The sequence below is a fragment of the Stegodyphus dumicola genome, chromosome X2 (assembly GCF_044657685.1).
Source record: "Stegodyphus dumicola isolate Sdum_Otavi_A_Nest chromosome X2, ASM4465768v1".
In the NCBI taxonomy this organism is placed as follows: domain Eukaryota; kingdom Metazoa; phylum Arthropoda; class Arachnida; order Araneae; family Eresidae; genus Stegodyphus; species Stegodyphus dumicola.
The window spans coordinates 10,918,074-10,937,218 of NC_140781.1; the positions used below are offsets into that span (position 1 = coordinate 10,918,074).

Consider the following 19,145-nt stretch of genomic DNA (forward strand, 5'->3'; position numbering starts at 1 on the left):
CTTTTTGCTCTATTTTGGCCTTCTTCTCTCAGAAATATCAGATCTTTTTCATTTATACTATTATCTGCTGCAAATAAAATTACAATAGGAAGACCATGGAAAGGCAACCTATCTTCCTGCTCCAAGTTTGACAACAAAGTTTTTTCAAGACTCTCTCTAATGTATTCCAGTGTTTGATGATTTGAATACACACAAAAACAACCTAAAATATGGAAGAGAAAATCAGAGTTGCAATAAAATGAAAGCTCTTACAATTAAATCACTCATGGGAAAACATACACACATCTGCTCCATAAATATATGAGAGAGACAATAAATGAGATATTAAAAATCATTAAAATGAAATATTTTCTGCAATACATGTACCAATTTTAAGTAAATGTATGTAAAACTTAAAACTGCCATCAAAAGTAGAAAATGAATAAAATTTAAGAACTAAACTTTAAATTTTAAGCTGAAGATGCACTTTGCTCCTGTTTTTAAAAAAAGGTCTTACTAAATAGAAACACCAAAAAGAACAAAAAAAAATACATGCAAATTCAGCCCAATAAATCAAATTTAGGGATATATTCCTTATGAAAAATCTCACGTACTAAAAATAAGTATGTAGCGTTGCGCGCCTCCAACTTGCACGCAACCAAGAGGTGACTGTGAAAACTGGATAAAAGACAGAGTCTTCTTAAGGGTTTAAGTCCCTTTTTATTCAACGTAATAAATTACAAGTGCGTGCTCTTGACGCTCACAAACTGCGCCAACTCGGCGGTCAAATAAAAATAATAACCTGAAAAGACAAGACTCTAACTACGAGGCTCTCTAAAAGTAACCAACTCACCGCGTTTTACAATACCGCTGCTAATTCAGCAAACTTGAAGATCACTTGAACGATTAACACTACTTCCAGGCAAGCACACAGGCCGAAACGCGGGGTTCTTCAATTTCTGGCCAACTACCTCCGCGCTCGTGAAGTAAGAATATCACCTCGAACTCGTTTCCTTTCTATTTAAATCAGAATACTTCCGCTGATAATTTGAATCCTTGTGCGTTCTACTAAAATTTACATACTCTGGCATTGGCAGTTCCAGGGGAAAGTAAGGCTTGACAGGAAAGATAGTTTAAACTTAAAATAAATGTTGGTTAAAATAAATATAGACCCTACAAGTATATCATTTGTCATCAATATGTTTTATATTTGAAACAGGTAATTAATTTTAATATGAAGTGCAACATCAAATCTCTTAAGAGAATAAAATGTTTGAAAAAATGTCACATAAAATAATATATAAACAAACAGAATTCTTCATATTACACTCATGTCCACAAATTAAGGATAATTCGGAGTCACGCGGAAATCGAACTCTAAAATAAATATATCACCTGTAAAATCACTACACACATCTTCAAGAATCATATGCAAATTTCAGGAAGTAACCAGATGACACCGATGGTACGTCACAATGACGAGAGTGTAGGAGAGTGATATATAAGCAGTACACACTAAGAAGTAAAATTGTTCGCAGGCGCTTTAAAAGCATTTCAGTGCAATAACCAAATAGTTATGACACAAAGGACGCATTTGGATGATTTTTTACATGGTAGAATTATCGGCCGTCTGGAATGTGGGCATACCCAATTGGAAGTATCAGACGAACTTGGAATTGCCCAGAGTGTCATCTCCAGGCTTTGGCAACGATTCCAAGATGATGGTAATGTGAGTAGACGTTACAGCACAGGTCGCCCCAGAGTTACAACGCCGAATGAGGACCGGTATTTGGCAGTTACTGCCAAACGAAACAGGCGGAGCACAGCCTCAGACCTGTCTCGTCAGTTCTCTTCAGCCACTGGAATGACAATTTCAAGGCAGACCGTGTACAGACGCTTAGGGCAGATTGGTCTATATGCTCGTAGACCTGTCAGATGCGTTCCACTTACTGCAACTCACTGTCGCCTGTGGTTAACCTGGAGTAGAGAGCATGCATTGTGGACACCGCAACAGTGGGCTTGCGTGATGTTTTCCAACGAGTCCAGGTTTAGCTTGCTGTCTGATTATCACCGGACTTTCATATGGAGAGCTCCAGCTACCTGTTACCACCAAGAAAACATCATTGAAGGACACCGTTACAGTGGTGCAGGAGTGCTCGTTTAGGGTGAAATTATTCTGGGTTCCAGAACTGACCTGCATGTTCAAATTGGAACCATGACAAGCCAAATCTATCGGGACGTCATTCTGGAACAACATGTACATTTGTTTCGGGGCGCCATGGGTGCACAATTTGTGTTTGTGGGTGACGACGCCCGTCCTCACCGTGCAAACATCGTAAGCGAATGCCATGAATCGGAGGATATCACCCGTATGGACTGGCCAGCATTCTCACCGGACTTGAATCCAGTAGAGCACTTATGGGACACACTTGGCCGACGAGTTGCAGCCCGTCAACCTCCTCCTACATGTCTACTGGAACTTCGGAGAGCAATGCCTTTTGAGTGGTGTAATATCCCCCAAGATCAGATTGATAATTTGATACTCAGCATGCCTAGGCATTGTACGGACTGTATTGCATCGTCTGGGAGACATACAATGTATTAACAATCATACCAACCATGTAATATTGTTTTTTTTTAAATAGGTTTTTTTTTTTTAAATTTGCTTTAGGGAGAAAAAAAATCGCTAATTTTTTTAATAATATCAACATACAGCATCTTTTTTCGCTCTTTACCTTTTGTTTCATAAATAAGCTTTACAAATAAGTCAAATTTGTTTTGCTTCTAACTCTTCCTTTGCCTGATTTTGCATTACCCTTAATTTATGGACATGAGTGTAAAATGAAATTATTTTTTTATAAGTTCAGGCACTAAAAGTTTTATGTTAAAAAAATTCTGAACAATCAATAAACTCTTATAGATAAATAATTAATAAACTCTATAGATAAATAATTACAAAAAGCAACAGACCTGTTGTAGTAGCTACCCAGGCATGCCAAAAAAAAAAAAAAAAAAAAAAAAAGAGAAAAAATGGGGAAAGAAATTCTGTTAAATAGAAATCTAAACTTCTGTAAATTATAAATAACTTTTTTAGCAATTCACTTTCAATACCAAAATCATTAATTTAAAACTAACCAATGAGATCTAAACAAAACACAATATATATCACATATTTCAACTGTTATATTTTACATTCAAAAAGCTTTAAAAGAGCATCTAAAAAAAAAAAAAAAAAAAAAAAAAAAATCAGGCAGAGAAATTGTTGAATGCAGATGCAAGAAAGTTTACTTGGAAGGTCTGTCAATTTTGAACTCCAGTTTTTAAAGGATTCGAAAATAACTATGGATTTAATATGAAAAAACACTTTAATTGCAGATATTTCCAAAAAATTTAGAAGCAGTTATTCTTACAGAAACGATAGACTAGTGTTTTTTTTTTTTTTTTTGAAATAAAAATACATATGAAACTACTAGTCTGAAAACACATGGTTTAAAAAATCAATGAGCTGAACATCATGAAAAGAGTGTTGACACATGGTAAACAAGCAAATGTTATGTAAAATACTGTAATATTTGATGCTGCAGCATTATTTTGTGATTTTGAAATGATTGATTTCCTAATGAAAATATAAAATACATAACAGGCACAATCTTAATCTGCAAGCCTTTACCATGAACAAGATTCATTTACTTATATTTTATTTATTACTTATGGCTACCAAAGTGTTCAGTAATTGTTCATTCATACTGCTACAATTCACATTCTATTTGTCAATACTAATTAATTTAATCAGTTAAAAAGGAGCACAAAAAATGTGACAATAATTCAGTAAACTTCTGATACCATTTTACAATGGGAAAATGCTTTACACTGCATATTCAGTGGGCCCAACAGGCCATTCAGTTTGTTTGTGTGAAGATTATGAGAACCATAAAGACAGTCACTGATTTGTTGTGATAACACAAGCATCATTGAATCATCTGTATTGACCTTAAAATGGTCTGCTTTATCATGCAAAGTACTGGGTGGAGTTAAATTGGCTGCCAAGATCTCACCTGAAATCTGGTGATCCAAACATTCAACATCAGCCACTTGTTGACAGAAATAACACTGTATTTCCATTTCCACCTCTGCATATAAAACTGGGTCTCATGAGGCAATTTTTAAAGCTTTGCCAATTGAAGAAAACAGTTTAAAGTATCTCATTTTGGCATTTCCTAGGTTCTCATTTAAAAAGATCAAAAGATAAAGGCCAGCGTGTTTGATGGTCCACAGATTTAGCAGCTCCTTGAAGATGAATATTTCATCAGAACGATGATTAGAACTTCAAGAATGTCTGACTGGCATTCAAAAACATTGTCAAAGACCTTTCTTGGAGACACACAAGCACAAAATTACAAGGAAATTGTCCAGTAACTTTTGGAGAGTTTCAAAATACTCGTTTGCAGCATGAGCATCAAACTGCATTTTTTACATAGCCATCTTGATAACTTCCCAAAAAATCTTACTGCAGTCAGTGATAAGCAGGGTTTGGTCATGGAGACATGGTACCAAGGCACATGGGATGTACATATGATGGCTGACTACTGTTGGCACATCAAGTGAGAATGTCAGCTGATTAAACACTCCAGAAAAAGTCATAAGTGAAAATTTTTACCTTAATACGTATGTTTAAGGTTTGATGAACAAAATTTAACTTGAAGTAACTATATATAGCCTTCGTATGAATAAAACTATTTTTATGAACAACTTATATGATAAGTTTTCCCCTCATTTTCCTTTGTATACATATTTTGTATGACTTTTGAGAAAAAGAGAGGGTATCCTGCAACTTGACCTGCTGCAAAGACGTGATAGACAAAAACTAAGATTACTTTTGCAATCAGAATTTAGTCAAAAACAAGTGACACATATAAGACAACATAAATACTGTTTCCCAGTATATATGATTCACATGAAAAATGAATACGCCAGTGTGGATTAAATGTACAAAACAAATAAGGTACACTTAAGAACTGATTTAAGTAATGATACACTTTATAACAGCTACATGAGCCAAAAGAGAATAAAAGTAACACAGTAGTAAATGCAAAAACTGCAAATTGCTAATGACAGCATAAACAATTCACTTTTATATAAACTTACATTAGTAATTAAAAACAATCACTAACTTAGGCAAACCATTAACAATTCCTTGACTTTGAAATAAGTGTATTTTGCAAATTTGGTTAAACACTGAGTGGGGATATTATTTCATGCATAGAATATTATAAATTGTATCAGTATTTAAAACAATACAAAAACTGAAAATTATTCAGATCATTTAAAAGCACACAATACGAAACAATTACCATTCAAATTCATACAATTTGATGGTTAAATTATGTGAAAGTGTAACTAAAATTGGTAATATAGCACCGATTTGTGTTTTTAGAAAATATCAAAATGCTCACAAATTTTCTAAAAAAAATTACCTTTATCAATAAAAAAGGTTAAAAGAATATACAGTGGTACTTCGATATACGAGTTTAATTCATTCCGTAACCTTGCCCCTATGTCAAATTCCTCGTATCTCAAAGCAATTTTCCCCATTGAAATTAACTGAAATGCCATTAATCCATTCCAGCTCCCAAAACACCACCTCAGTTATTTTTGTTAAGTATTTTTGAATAAGAAAAATGTATTTACAAGAAGAAACATTTATTTATAAATAACAAATACATATTCTATAAAAACATAATTAAAAGAAAAAGTGAAGTGCTTACAGAAGCGATTAATTTTTGTCACACTTTGCTCATTTTCACCTGCAGATCGTTTAAAAAAACTGTCCAAGGAGGTTTGTTTCTTCCTCCCTTTGAAGATATTGCGGAAATGAGGCAAGTTTCGTTGAACAACTCCAATGCACGACCAGTTGCAAATTTTTCGGGGTGATTTTTATCCACGAACTCTACAACCTTCTAACACATTTCCAAGATCTCCTTTATATCTCTTGTAGGGATAACCTCCTCCATCTCTGGCACCTCTTCAAAACTAATTTTTCGTTGAACCACCTATGCTGCTGCGAATGTAGATCATGTAACTCCTCGGTTATCAGCTCCTGAGACTGTTCCTTGATGAGTTCGTTCACATCTCTCTCATCCACCTCCAGACCCATGGATTTTCCCTGAGAAACAATCTCCTCTACCACTGATACTTCGGGTTCCAATCCTTTGAAAGCCCTTTCAGCTACAGCCTCAACTTCTTCCATGCAGAGGTTAAGGTCCTCGTTGTAACATCCAGCCAGGCCTGATCAATAATTCTTAGGCATATATCATGATCTTAAAGTGGTCCTTTCAGAACTCTCGAAGAGTAAGGTTTGTGTTCTTCGTCACCTCAAAGCAGTGCCGAAAAATGTGCTTGGTGTGCAACTTCTTAAAATTAGAAATCACCTGCTGATTCATGGGCTGCAGGATAGAAGTGGTGTTGGCTGGTAGGTAAAGAACCCTAATAAACTTGAACTCTTCGAGTAAATCATCTTCGATATTTGGTGGGTGAGCAGGGGCATTGTCAAAGACGAGAAGGGCTTCTATGAGTAGGTTATTTTCCTGTAGATATTTTTTAACAGAAGAGCCAAACACCAGGTGTATCCACTCCACAAAGAATTTCCTGGTGACCCATACCTTTGGATTTGCCCTCCACATAACTGGCAGTTTTTCTTTTAAAAGCCTATGTGACTTAAAGGCTCTGGGATTTTCTGAATGGTATACTAGCAGAGGCTTGATTTTGCAGTCGCCACTTGCATTGGCGCAAAGTGCTAGAGTTCATCTATCCTTCATGGGTTTGTGACCTGGCATCGTCTTCTCTGCCGTTATGTAAGTCCTATTCAGCATCCTTTTCCAGAAAAGCCCTGTCTCGTCACAGCTGAAGACTTGCTGGGGGATGTATCCTTTGGCTTCTATCAGTTCGGAAAATGTTTTGATGTAAACCTCAGCTGCCTTCACATCCGAACTTGCTGTCTCACCATGCCTGACGATCCGAACTTGCTGTCTCACCATGCCTGACGATAGAGTGAATGCCAGTCCTTTTCCTAAAGTTGTCAAACCAGCCCTGACTGGCTTTAAACGAGTCTTCCGATTCCTCATTTGTGGAAGTGTGTGGGATCTGCTTCAGCAAATCACCATAAATTGCTCATGCCTTCTAACATATGTTTTGTGTTAAGGTTCCTTCTTGGAGCTGCTTCTGTCACCCACACAATCAGTAGTTTCTTCATTTTTTCATGAAGAGAGGTCCGGAGCTTAGAAATTATTGTAACTCTCTTAGCTGGCATTATACCCTTGATCAACACCTTCTGTTTAAGCACAGTACATATCATTGATGTGCTACGCTCGTACATCCTCGCCAAGTCAACTAGTCGCACACCTTGCTCATGTTTTTCTACGATTTCACGCTCTAATTCAATATAGACATCATCTTCTTTGGACCAATGGTTATAAAAATAAATGTGATAATGTTTTGTAAATGTACAAAAAGCAAAAAAACACGAACCCAACTTATCAAATATCCTTTGAAAACGAGGGAAACAAGCACACAGACTGAGGTCTAGTCTGAAGTGGGAGAAACTGTTAGACGCTGCACACAACACCAACATGCACGTGACTGTTGCAGTTGTGTGCAGCGATGTAGTGTGCGATTCCTCATATCTCAAAGCAAAATATCACTTGCTCTGCAGCTCGTATCTCAAAACACTCATATATTGAGGTACCATTCTATAGATTATGGAGTATTATGTGGATTTAGCAGCTAGTTTTTAATATACTGCTCTTCTAAATATACAGAAACATCTATGGTTTCAGGGTTGGTAGTACCTTTCCAGAGATTACAACTTCATAAGCACTTAATATGCAAAAAATAACATGTATAAGACCCTAGATTTGATAAAATTATTATTATTATTTTTAAGCTAATGTTATGCAACTTAACAAACTATTACAAAAATAAAAATTACACACACGTAAATACACAATAACACAAACATATGGCCATAACACTGAATGATACCCATACTGGACAATCATGCACACTTCTATGCCTTCCAAAATTACTTAATATTACTTAAAAATATACTTATTCCAAAATTACTCCAAGGACTTAATTCAAAAGCAGTGTAATATAAAATTCATGTATAGTAAGAACCTGCCGAAAATTCAAAACTACCTGTTCAGATCTGCACATGGATTCACTTCTAATGTGACTTTTCAACCAACCTTCACGTGAATTATCCTCCAAGGGCTTACAGAATAAGGATTTACAGTATTTAAGCACTAATGAATGTGTTACAGCCTGTTCTCAAGATAGATGTTACGGATGATTTTTACACCTTTCCTCTATCAAAATTTTATGACTAGATGGTGTTCTTGTACTGGATTTAACAAAAAATATCTTGAGAAACACAGCTTCCAACATCATATGTCAACTATATATAGTTCACCTTGAAGAATTTGCTAAACTCTAACTTTTGCTTTAGGGATACAGGGACAAAATCCAAACAATTACAGGATGCTTTACAAAGAGCTGGATTTATACAAAATACATCTTTTCCATCTAGGTAAATTTCTATATTTGCAATTTCATAAAATACACTTTTAAAAATTATTTAGTTGGAACACTAGAGAGACCTATGAAACATCGACACTTTCATACAGGTTTTTTTTATTACAGAAACCAGTATTCAAAGCAAACACATCATATAATGCTCTACAATGTTAGCCACTATAACTTAGACTTACACATCAACTTCCATGTAATGCTAGAGCTATATGAAACCTTACATCTACATCCACAACAATAGTTATCTTACATCACTAAAAACATTTTATTACTTCAAAATACATAAACTTATGTACTATATGATGCTTGAAATGTTAAATATGCAATAACAAAACTTACCAATTACCTTCATAATTTAAAAACTATAAAAATAGGCTTATCTGCTTGAAATTCAAATTCCAAAGTTTCTTATGAAAATAATCTTAATTCTTTGCATAAACTGATTCCAGGCATTCCACATGTGACATTAATATTTAATATTTTTCACAAAAATTCTAAATCAGCTGTATGCGGCTCTTGGTATGCCAGGAGCTCCAAGCCTTCTGGTATCCAGGCTAACACCACAGACTATAATACAACATAAATTCTGAAATCTAAATGTCCAATAACTATCAATTATCCAGACCTCCCATAAAACTTTTTTTCTTTTGAAAAATTTTGCTTTTTGTCTCAAAAGATAATATTAATATCTAGCACAGTGGCCTGAACATTAATTTTTGTTCTAGTCAAGAGCTTTTATTGCTGAAAAAAGATCATTATCTGCAATGATGAATAATCCTGCACGTTGCTAATTTTGGCTTAGATTACTAGATTTAAACTGATGATTTAAAATTCAGAACAGCCGAAATCCTGATGAAGATTCTTGACCCCGGACTTCATATGGCACTTGATTGCCTTCATATGCATCTACTAATGCCTCTGGAAAGATACCAAATGCCTGTCAGTGTACATTTAATTTCTACCTTATTAAGAAAGCTTAACGGCCAATGCACTACTGAATTTGCATCTATTTCACTTTTCCACCAAGAAATGAGCAACTTTTTCTTGCTTTCTTAATAAATATTCATAATTATTATGCAATTTTCACATTAGTTTTAATAACATATCAAAATGTTCTTTCAGCTTTCATTTAGGCACTTCTCTGCAATTTGTATTTAAAAGCTTCAGTAATTACCAAGGTCTAAAATAAAATTTTTTATAAATCCTATTATAAGTCTAAAAACTGATGCAAACTAGATTAATATTCCTAAAATATATAGATCTGACATTTCTTTTTAGCTACATGACTGAATTCAGTAGAAACTGCACTACATTTTCTAAGAGTTTATCATACGGTGATCATGAATAGGCCTTCTATTCAAGATTGCAGAAGTCAGCTCAGACACCAAAGGGATTCTGCCAAATACGATAGAAAAGTATTTGCTTACAAGATCAGGTTTTGCTGCAATGTATACAACAAAATCTCACATCATTTATGAGATTATTCAAATTTTTTTGTGAAAAGCGTTGAACATGTTCAGAAAAGGTATAATGCATACAATAAGATGATTACTGAAGGATTAAGAAATTAATGGAAACAAGTACATTCAAAGATAAAAAAAAATTACACTTAATTAAGATTTTACTACATACAAAAGCAAAGTTGAAACAACATGCACACACATACGCTGTCTCCATAAGTCCTTACTAGATTACCATAGCTTTTATTTTTGCATGGTTGCAGACATATAGTTCCACTTACTAAAATTCCTCGTCTGCCATTTTTAAAAAAATTTAGATGTCGCATTTTTCCGGTGCCTATATTTACATTTAAGAAAAATTTGTATACATCATAAAAAACACGATTCCCATAAGAAGGAAAAAAAAAAGATACATCATATTAAGAGAGAATTTTTTTTACATATCTAAAAATAGATATATCAATTTAGAAAAAGGGTTCTCTTAAAATTAACAAGAATTTCTAGTCAGTTTATTGTGAAAAGTATTAATACAATATTTTTCAAAACAGGATATTTTATTTGCATATTCCTACAGAATTTATGCTCCAGAAAACACTGACAGGCTTCAGTATTGGCATATAGCCAACTCCTATTATTTGCATTAACCCTTTGTGGCACGGTGTGCCTGGTCTGGGCACACCTAAAGGTTTCCTTCTATATGCACAGAAAAATTAAATGAAAAAGAATTTATAGGTTACTCTGAACTTTCTTTATTTTTAGTAGATGGGAGCCCAACACAAACTAGTCCATATATTTTAGTCATGTTTAGTTTTTAAAAACTCTCATTTTTCAAAGAAATCTTCCAGACTTATTTTAGGATATAAAAGGAATTATTTGAAAGAAAATTTTTATGTTATTTTCTTGGCTCTATGCTAACCTCCTTATTCTACATTAGTTTTAATTTTTTACCTTAAAATTGAGCGGCGAACATTAGGTGTGCTCAGAGTGGGATCACAGAGAGCCTAGGAGAAGACAAACAACTGTATATTTTTTCTCTGCAGCTCACCAGTCAGCTCATTCACAATAGAAAGGTGGGTCCACATCTGTTTTTCTTTTTCCTCTTTTTAGTGAATCTGATATGGATCCCGGTACATATGCAAAACATTCAACATTGGATTGTGCTTTAAAAGATGGTGTCACTTTCTACGAAAAGGACCACCAAGAAAAAAATAGACGAAAGTGTAATTATGAAATGTAAATAATGTAACTATCACATACCCATGTTACTTTATCCTCATTTATATGCATGCAATCATCATATAACCAAAAAGAGCTTTTTTAGGGAAGTATAAGGTAGTAGCCCGTCCCGTGGCACACCCTGGATAATGCTAAATCTGATACAGTATTCGGAATCTAGTGTTTTTTTAATCATACGCAAAATTTCTTACTCTTTTTTACATGCTTCCCAGCAATGCTCGTTTTGGCACTCTTTTTGAAGCTCTGTTCATTCAGTGTGCATGCTCCGGGCATACCCCCAGAATTAAAACGATAAAATTTTACTTGTGTACTCCTGTAGGCCTAATGAGGCTGATTACCTTTTTTTTGGGTCAAAATTCCAACTTTAAAAGGTAGCATGCCAGAAAGGGTTAACTAAAAATATTTAATGAATTTTGTGCTATTACCAGATTATGATTTTAAAGTAATAAAATTTTATGAAATAATAAATAATATATTTTCTGACACTGAAAACTTCTAAATTAGTTATGTGAAAATTCTTTTCAGCAAAATTATACAAAATTATAAATTAAAGACACTGTTTAATCAAAACAAAATATCAATGAATGACATTTAAGGGGACATACATCATCCACTTATTTTAATTTAGTTATTAACACGTTGGGCGCCACGCATATTTCTTAGGCAATCCCGTTCAAGCCACGCATTCCGCTTAAAAGTGCTGGTATTGTAGGGCCAGTGATTCTTATCGCAGCAGAAGATAGTTTATGTTTGGAATGTGATTCCTATAAGCATTCATTCAACACATTACGCACCAAGTCTGTTTTGTTTAAGTTACCGTTTGGCCAAATAAACACGATTTATAGAAATGGATTCGTGACCGATTTACGAAAGATATCAAGAAGCAGAAAATTAGCATTACTGAATTCCGTAAAAAATTAGCATTATGTCTTACAAGTTGTGAAAAAGAACACATTCCATTGAACAGAAAACCAAGAATATCTAAAAAACAACAACATAAACTCCAAAGAAAACCGGGAAAAGCCTCTGAAGTACGGAAATATTGTAAATTATGTTATGATAAAAATGCAACAGAACCTAGTAGAGTCATGGCCAGAAAAAAGACTGAGAGAGGGTTCACATTTTGTAACAGCTGTAATGGAGAACCTTTTTTATGTTTTCTGTGTTTCAATGAAATCCATTAGTCCTGTAATGAATCAAAATTAAGTAAATTTTGAATAAATTTGGTGTAATTCCATAAAATAGTGTACATTTTATAGTTATATATCATGTTACACGCTGTCAGCCAGTGGCAGACGATGCGCCCTGAACAGAAAATCTAGCGTCTGCCACAGATGGCTGACGCGGCCTAAACTGAAAGTCTTATGTCAGCCACAGATGGCTGATGTGGCACTCAACGTGTTAACTGATCCTTCAATGCAAGTTGAAAATGACATCAAAAATCGTAAATTTTGATATTAAATATCTCGGCCAATTTTCATCAGACAAACTTTTTTTTTTTTAAATGAGTATAGCTTTTCTAAATATAAGGATAAGGACTAGGTGTAAGTATGATAAGTTAAGAATTCATAATTTTTATGCAACTGATTTTTTTTTTAACTTTAAAATTTGAAAATGTCATAACATGAATTTCTCTGCCACTTAAAGAATTTTCATAAATGGAAGTAGATGCCTACAACCAACAGTTGTGAAAATAAAGACCTGGTAAGGAGTTTTTGAGTGTGGCAAATCTGAATATAAAAGGTGATTACATATATATATATTGGGAGAAATATTCCTTACAACATGTACAAACATCTGTTAGTAATTACCCAAAGATAAATTGTGATAATATATTAATGCAAGGTCAGAAACACGACTGTAACAAGGAAGAGGGAGCTGTTGGGAAGTTGCCATTCAAAAGGAGAAACATTATATGAAGGCTGCCTGCTTAGGTAACAGGATAAAAGTGACAAATGCAGAGTTTGCAGATGGAGCTACTAACTGTAATAGACGAGTCAATGTATGCCAATAGCAGTACTACACTATGAGATGTATTGTAAAGATATTTACTTGGTTACATCAGAGATTATGTGATATGGATTTCTAGGAGAGAGATACAAGGACAAACTGCAGGAATCAAACAGATGACACTTTATCATGAAGAAGACACTTTATACGCCAGAACACAAACTGCCCCTTCTTTCGGTCTCTGTGTACCATCTGTACACGTCTGAACTCACCAATTTAAGCTTTTCCCCCAACAGCCCCTCTGCAGAACAGTTAACTCTCAGCTTTTATCTTATTCGTAGATAAGGCATACTTAAATGGGAGAGGTTGCTACAATGAATATTTATTTATTTATTAATCCGCCTTCTTCACTTCTCAATGTCAGTCACTAAGGCACAAAGGTCAGTCTGTTATCCTGACTGTTGCACTAGCAACCTTTTTTGGTTGTTTATCTCTTCAAACTTATTGATAAACAGATTTAACATTAGTGTATTACTTTTGTTGAGTGCTCCAACTTACAATATTTTGGGTATGTTACTATAAAATTAGCAAAAAGGGTTAGATATATTTACATATACACATGAATGGAGGCTTGAAGCCTTGACATTTTGTCAGGTGCCTAAACCTGGTTATCTGCATGATTATGTTTCTCTTAGAATAGACATACTCCATGATGGTTTTGATGCCCTGCTGTCCATAGTAATCTGCTATGTGATCCCTGGAGCTGAGGAAGGGAGGCTCTGATGGGAGAAGTGAGTGGACAGTTGTGGATGTAATATGAGATGCCTGCTGAAGAAGCTGAGCGCCGGCACATTTGATGGCAGAATCTGCTGAGGTATGTGGGAAATCATCCGTGATGTGTGAATGCTTGTTGTAGATAGAAGTCTGTTTTGAACCTCTTAGTGGAGACAACGGGAAAGATGGAGTAGGTATGTTGACTGATGTCTGAGTCGTCCCAGGAAGCTTGCCATATGGACGCGAAGGCACAGATCTTGTGTTTGGCAGCGACTATGGAGAATGGGATCTCTCGAGTCGATGGAAGGGTGACTTGTGGCTTCTTTAGCTAAAGAGTCGACCCTTTCGTTACTTTGCATAGAGACACTTGTCTGGAGGAAGAAGGGGTAATAAGGTCTTCTTTTAATGGGGAGACGTGGAAGGCTTGCATGCCATTCTTGTGGGGTAATAAGGTCTTCTTTTAATGGGAAGACGTGGAAAGCTTGCATGCCATTCTTGTTCATTGCTTGTAGGACGCTCATGCTGTCCGTGTAGAAGCTGATGGATAGAAAATTGATGTTGTCTGCAAAGACAGCTGCCTTCTTAAAAGCGAAGGACTCAGCCTGGAAAGCCGAGGTGTGGTCACTAAGTCTGAACTGCGCAGAGTGAACTTCTGTATTGTTGTGGAAAGCGACAAAGCCTGCACCTACTTGCTCTGAAACTTTACAGCCTTAAAAAAACTTCCAAGTCCTGTCCTTTCGGTAGATGTTTAAGACATTTTTTATCTTTCATGGGTGGACAGGAGTATAGTGGCATTGTGGTTCTAAGGAGCGCTTATCTATGAACGAGGAATCATCAAGCTGGAAGGAGTCCTTAAAATTAACTAACCTGCAAGTGCCACATTCAGTTTCTACTTTGAGATCCAAGCGGAGAACTTATGCTAGGATTTGAAGAGCTGTTGTGGATGTGGTAGTGAAACACTTGGTGATCTTGAGAAGGGTGATGTATTGAATTTGGTGTAGCTACTGACAAACCCTTGCCTCAGTTATCCAGATGGGGGAATCGTAAAGAATCATCCTTTCAATGTCCTGCAGATAGAGTTCTTTCAAAAGTTGCCCTTTTAGGTTCCATTTATTTGTGACAATGCGATTTAAGCTATTAACCTGTTCAGGACCAGCGTCACATATACACAACGCAACGATTACACTCCTACCAGCCCAGCGTCACGTATACACGACGCAACGATTTCACTCCTGCCAGCCCAGCGTCACATATACGCAAAGAGCTGCGATCGATCTCTGGAGGCCCAGAGTCGCGTATATGTAACCTGAAAACGAAAAGATTTATTTGCATTTTTAAAAGCCATTGGATGGAGCTAAATGGTAACCATTTTCACATGGGTTGATTCATATGGCATTTGACCTTCATGTACTGGCATTAGTTTGTGTTCTGTGCTTTTGATTTTGATAGATTTAATTGGTATAAACAAACTGAGAATCATGGCTCTTATAAGTGCTAATGTGAATTAAAGGGGCACAGATGTTTTTGTTTATTTCGTTTGAAATTTCTTTTTTTCCGCTTTTGTTCTTTGCTTTTTTTCATTATTAGAATGTGGGTAAGTGCATCCAGCTCATAGTTTTCGTTTATGTTATTTGCTTATTTTGTTAGGAAAGTGCATTCAGCTGACATCGCCAAGGTGCTGACAGCAGCAGGTGTAACATCACCAAACTTCCGTGATGGAGAAACTGAAGACCAGTTGTCCTTCTTTCCATTTATTTTGAAACTTAACATAAGCTTTCTTGGTTAATTAAAAAGTAACATTACAACATTATTACAGAAGGGGAAATACCATCAGCTTTCTCGATGCGCAATGCGTCTTGCTTGCTCGCATTTCTCAGGAAAGAGCCAGCGTTTTTGTTTTTCTTACTCGATTTACTAGGCCAGTATGCCATTATAATTATATATGATGTATATATTGAAGTGATCAGTAACGGATATCCTGCCAAAGGGGATCTTTTCTTGGATAACTTTTCGTTCATCTGGAGGACACTGATTTTCGATCTAGAAAAATAGGCAGTTTTCTAATATAAACCTGATGTCTCACAGGGTTTGAGGATGAAATATTTCTGGGTGTCTTTTGAAGAAGTTTTGGGACATGTGTTGGGGTTATTTCAATTTCATTCCGTTAACCATGAGTAAGAAACCTTACTTAAAAACTGTTTACATTGATGGAAAAGGTAATAAAGGTAGGAAAAAATGCACTATGTGCACTAAAAACGACAAAAAGCGAAAGCAAACAACGTATTTTGAGCACAAAATATGCAATGTAGGACTGTGTGCCGATCCTTGTTTTGAATTATTTCACACACAGAAGAATTTTTAAATTGGAATTTAATTACCTACAGGTACTTCTTGCTTTTTTTCTTAATTTTGTATTTGTAATTTTGTTTTCATGTTTATAGTATTTATTTTTGTGTGTATAGTTATGATTTTAGTATTTTGCCTGTTTAATTTATTTCTATTAATGTGATATTCTTTATATTAATACACATTAAAAACAGGTACATTAAATACAAAACTTCAAAAATTAAAAAAGTCATTATATTAAAATGCTGAATTTATATGATTTTTTTGGTAAAATTAGGCTTAACTGCTGAAAATAAGCGGGCCGGTGGTGACGATCCATTTCAACGGGTCCGGTCCCGTGACTGTGCTTCGTTCCCCACGTGCTGGTCCTTAAGAGGTTAATAAGACTGCAGGTTTTATCTTGTATCATTGTTAAGTGTGATACCCAGGTGAGTTTTCCATCGAGTAAGAATTTTAGGTATTTTAAAGTATCTTCATTTTTAGTGCCCGGTCCTGTCACATTATACGGGGTGGGCTATTTTAAAGTTTACTACCCTTTGGAAAGGTGATCATGTTTGTCTTATGAATGCTGAATTTAAGCCTGAGTTTGAGAGTCCAGTCAGTGATAAGATCTAATGCCTTTTCCGCTTTGTTTTCTATTTCAGTGCAATTACCTCCTTAAATGACTAGGATAAAGTCATCGGCGTAGGCCTGGATTTATGAATTTCCTTCGAAATGTAGAACTAGTGCAGTATTCGCAATGAGATTTCATAATATTGGGCCAATATTAGATGCTTGGGGGGGTCATCTCTGTAGTAGTCGTGGGTGACATTGACCCTATCTCGCTAGTGACTTTACGATTGTGAAGATAACTGCCAAATGATAAAAAAAAAAAAAAGACTCTTAGGACACTGAAGATGTTTGAATTGGTCCTTGAGGGTTGGCCATCAGAATTGGTTGAAGGCCGAAGCCACGTCTAAGAAGATAACACACATGTGGAGACCTCGCTGCTTGTTATGGCGCATTTGCTCTTGTAGATTGTGAAAAGCGTTGATGGTGTACTTTCCCTTCGTGAAGCCATATTGTGCTTTGTTCATGAGGTGGTTTTTCTCCAGGTGGAGAGAGAGACGTCTGGTTATTAGTTTGTCTAGGACTTTTTCCCAGACGGAGAGGAGATAGATGGTCTATATGCATTCGGATGCTTACTGTCTTAGCTCTTTTTCTTTAAAAAGAAAACAAGCTCGGCATTCTTCCAGGCATACATTAAAGGGATATGTTAGGGTATGTTTGTTGCGATTCTCAATTCTTCGGTGAAGTCTATATTGAGTTTTGTCCAAGACTGGGGCTTTGTCCTTTTGTTAGTTTCTATGAATTTCTGCAGTAGTGACGGGGGGATAATTTGCAGTGTTTGTGATGCTTGCTGATCTCCTTATATCCATTAAGAACCACTCTGCTACCTGAGCATGCACATCACATCACCACATTGTTGTCAACATTTGGTGCGGTACTGCATGATGAACAGAATCAACAGTCGCTGTGTCCTGATAAATTATTCGCATGATTTCAGCCATGATGTACAGGAGCATTTAAATGCAACATTAAGTTGATGGAATGTGCATGGTGTGCACATCACCACTATTCATCACTATTCTTTTTGGATACATTTTTTGTGGTGCATGAAAGATCTGGTGTACGATACACCTGTGGTCAATGAAGACGTTGTTGCATGCAGTTGTGCAGCTGCCATGTCTGTTCAAGATGTCCAAAATATTTCAAAGCATCTATGATTCCATGTGATGCGAATAGTAAGCTCGTACTGCAGCTGGTGGTAGGACTCTCCTAATATCACAATTGTTACATTTTGATAAATGAAATAATGTTCTTCACTTACATATTTTATTTATCATGTTTTCTGCACACTTTGACTATACTTTGATGCCTGTTTGTGACTTGTCTTTGAGCGATCTACTTCTCCCAGCAGTTGGTACATATAGTAGCGAATCACCCTATACATGTGTATGTGTGTATATATTATGTATATACAGAGAGATAGATACATGCTCAAATATATGAAAAAAAAGAATGATTCAATTTAAAAATTACATACTCATGGTGTAAATAATCTATTTCTAAACCATAAAACTGCTGATACACTTTTCATTAAGAAAAATAATTATGTGCATTTAAATGCACCGTTTTATGGTGCTGGAACTTATAAACATTATGAATTATAACTGTATCTACAAGATAGATGAAGTATAAGGTTTGTAATTTTAACTCCATATCCTAATCTTAATATTTGTGGAAGCAAAACCTAATATTACAATAAATACTTCAATATAAAATATCTCACAGGGATAAAGAAGCATCAACATACTCTGCAATATCTGAAACCTATGGAGTATTTCTGGTAATTATGATAAAATTATGAACACTAGAATTTTTTCCGAGGAGTGCAATACACCGACTTACCATGAGGAAGAAAGTCCGATGTTCTAAAGGAATTTTGAGGTAAACCAACATCACCTTCAATGATTCTTAGATCAAGTGCATACTGAATTTTATCAACTTCAAACATATCATCTGTACATTGTGCCTTATAAATAAAAAATAAGGTTAAAATTTTTAGATCGAAATGTAACTTTTATTTTCATACTAAATAATAATTCATTTGGGTAACATTCATATAGTAGAAAGCAAATAGAGCTACTTACCTTAATAACATTAGCAAGCTCATCTGCTAAACCACCAGAGCCTAATAATACAAGATTTAGTTGATTGTTTTCCGTCTCTAAAAGCCAATGACTATTTCTCTGCCATGAGGATGGTCTTAAA

The 19,145-nt window shown here is 35.3% G+C and overlaps 1 protein-coding gene across 14 annotated transcripts in view; it reads right to left on the reverse strand.

Moving 5' to 3' along the window:
- Positions 1-19,145, reverse strand: part of RhoGAPp190 (Rho GTPase-activating protein 190) — a 209,204-nt gene that overhangs the window by 88,718 nt on the left and 101,341 nt on the right. For 12 of the 14 annotated variants that reach the window (XM_085809048.1, XM_085809047.1, XM_085809045.1 and 9 more), the window contains exons 8-11: positions 19,025-19,139; positions 18,783-18,906; positions 2,950-2,961; positions 1-202 (exon numbers count right to left, since the gene is read on the reverse strand). In XM_085809048.1, the coding sequence (XP_085665174.1) occupies positions 1-202; positions 2,950-2,961; positions 18,783-18,906; positions 19,025-19,139 (453 nt within the window). The remainder of the gene's footprint in view (positions 203-2,949; positions 2,962-18,782; positions 18,907-19,024; positions 19,140-19,145) is intronic. The other 2 variants (XM_085809046.1, XM_085809044.1) reach the window with 1 other exon arrangement.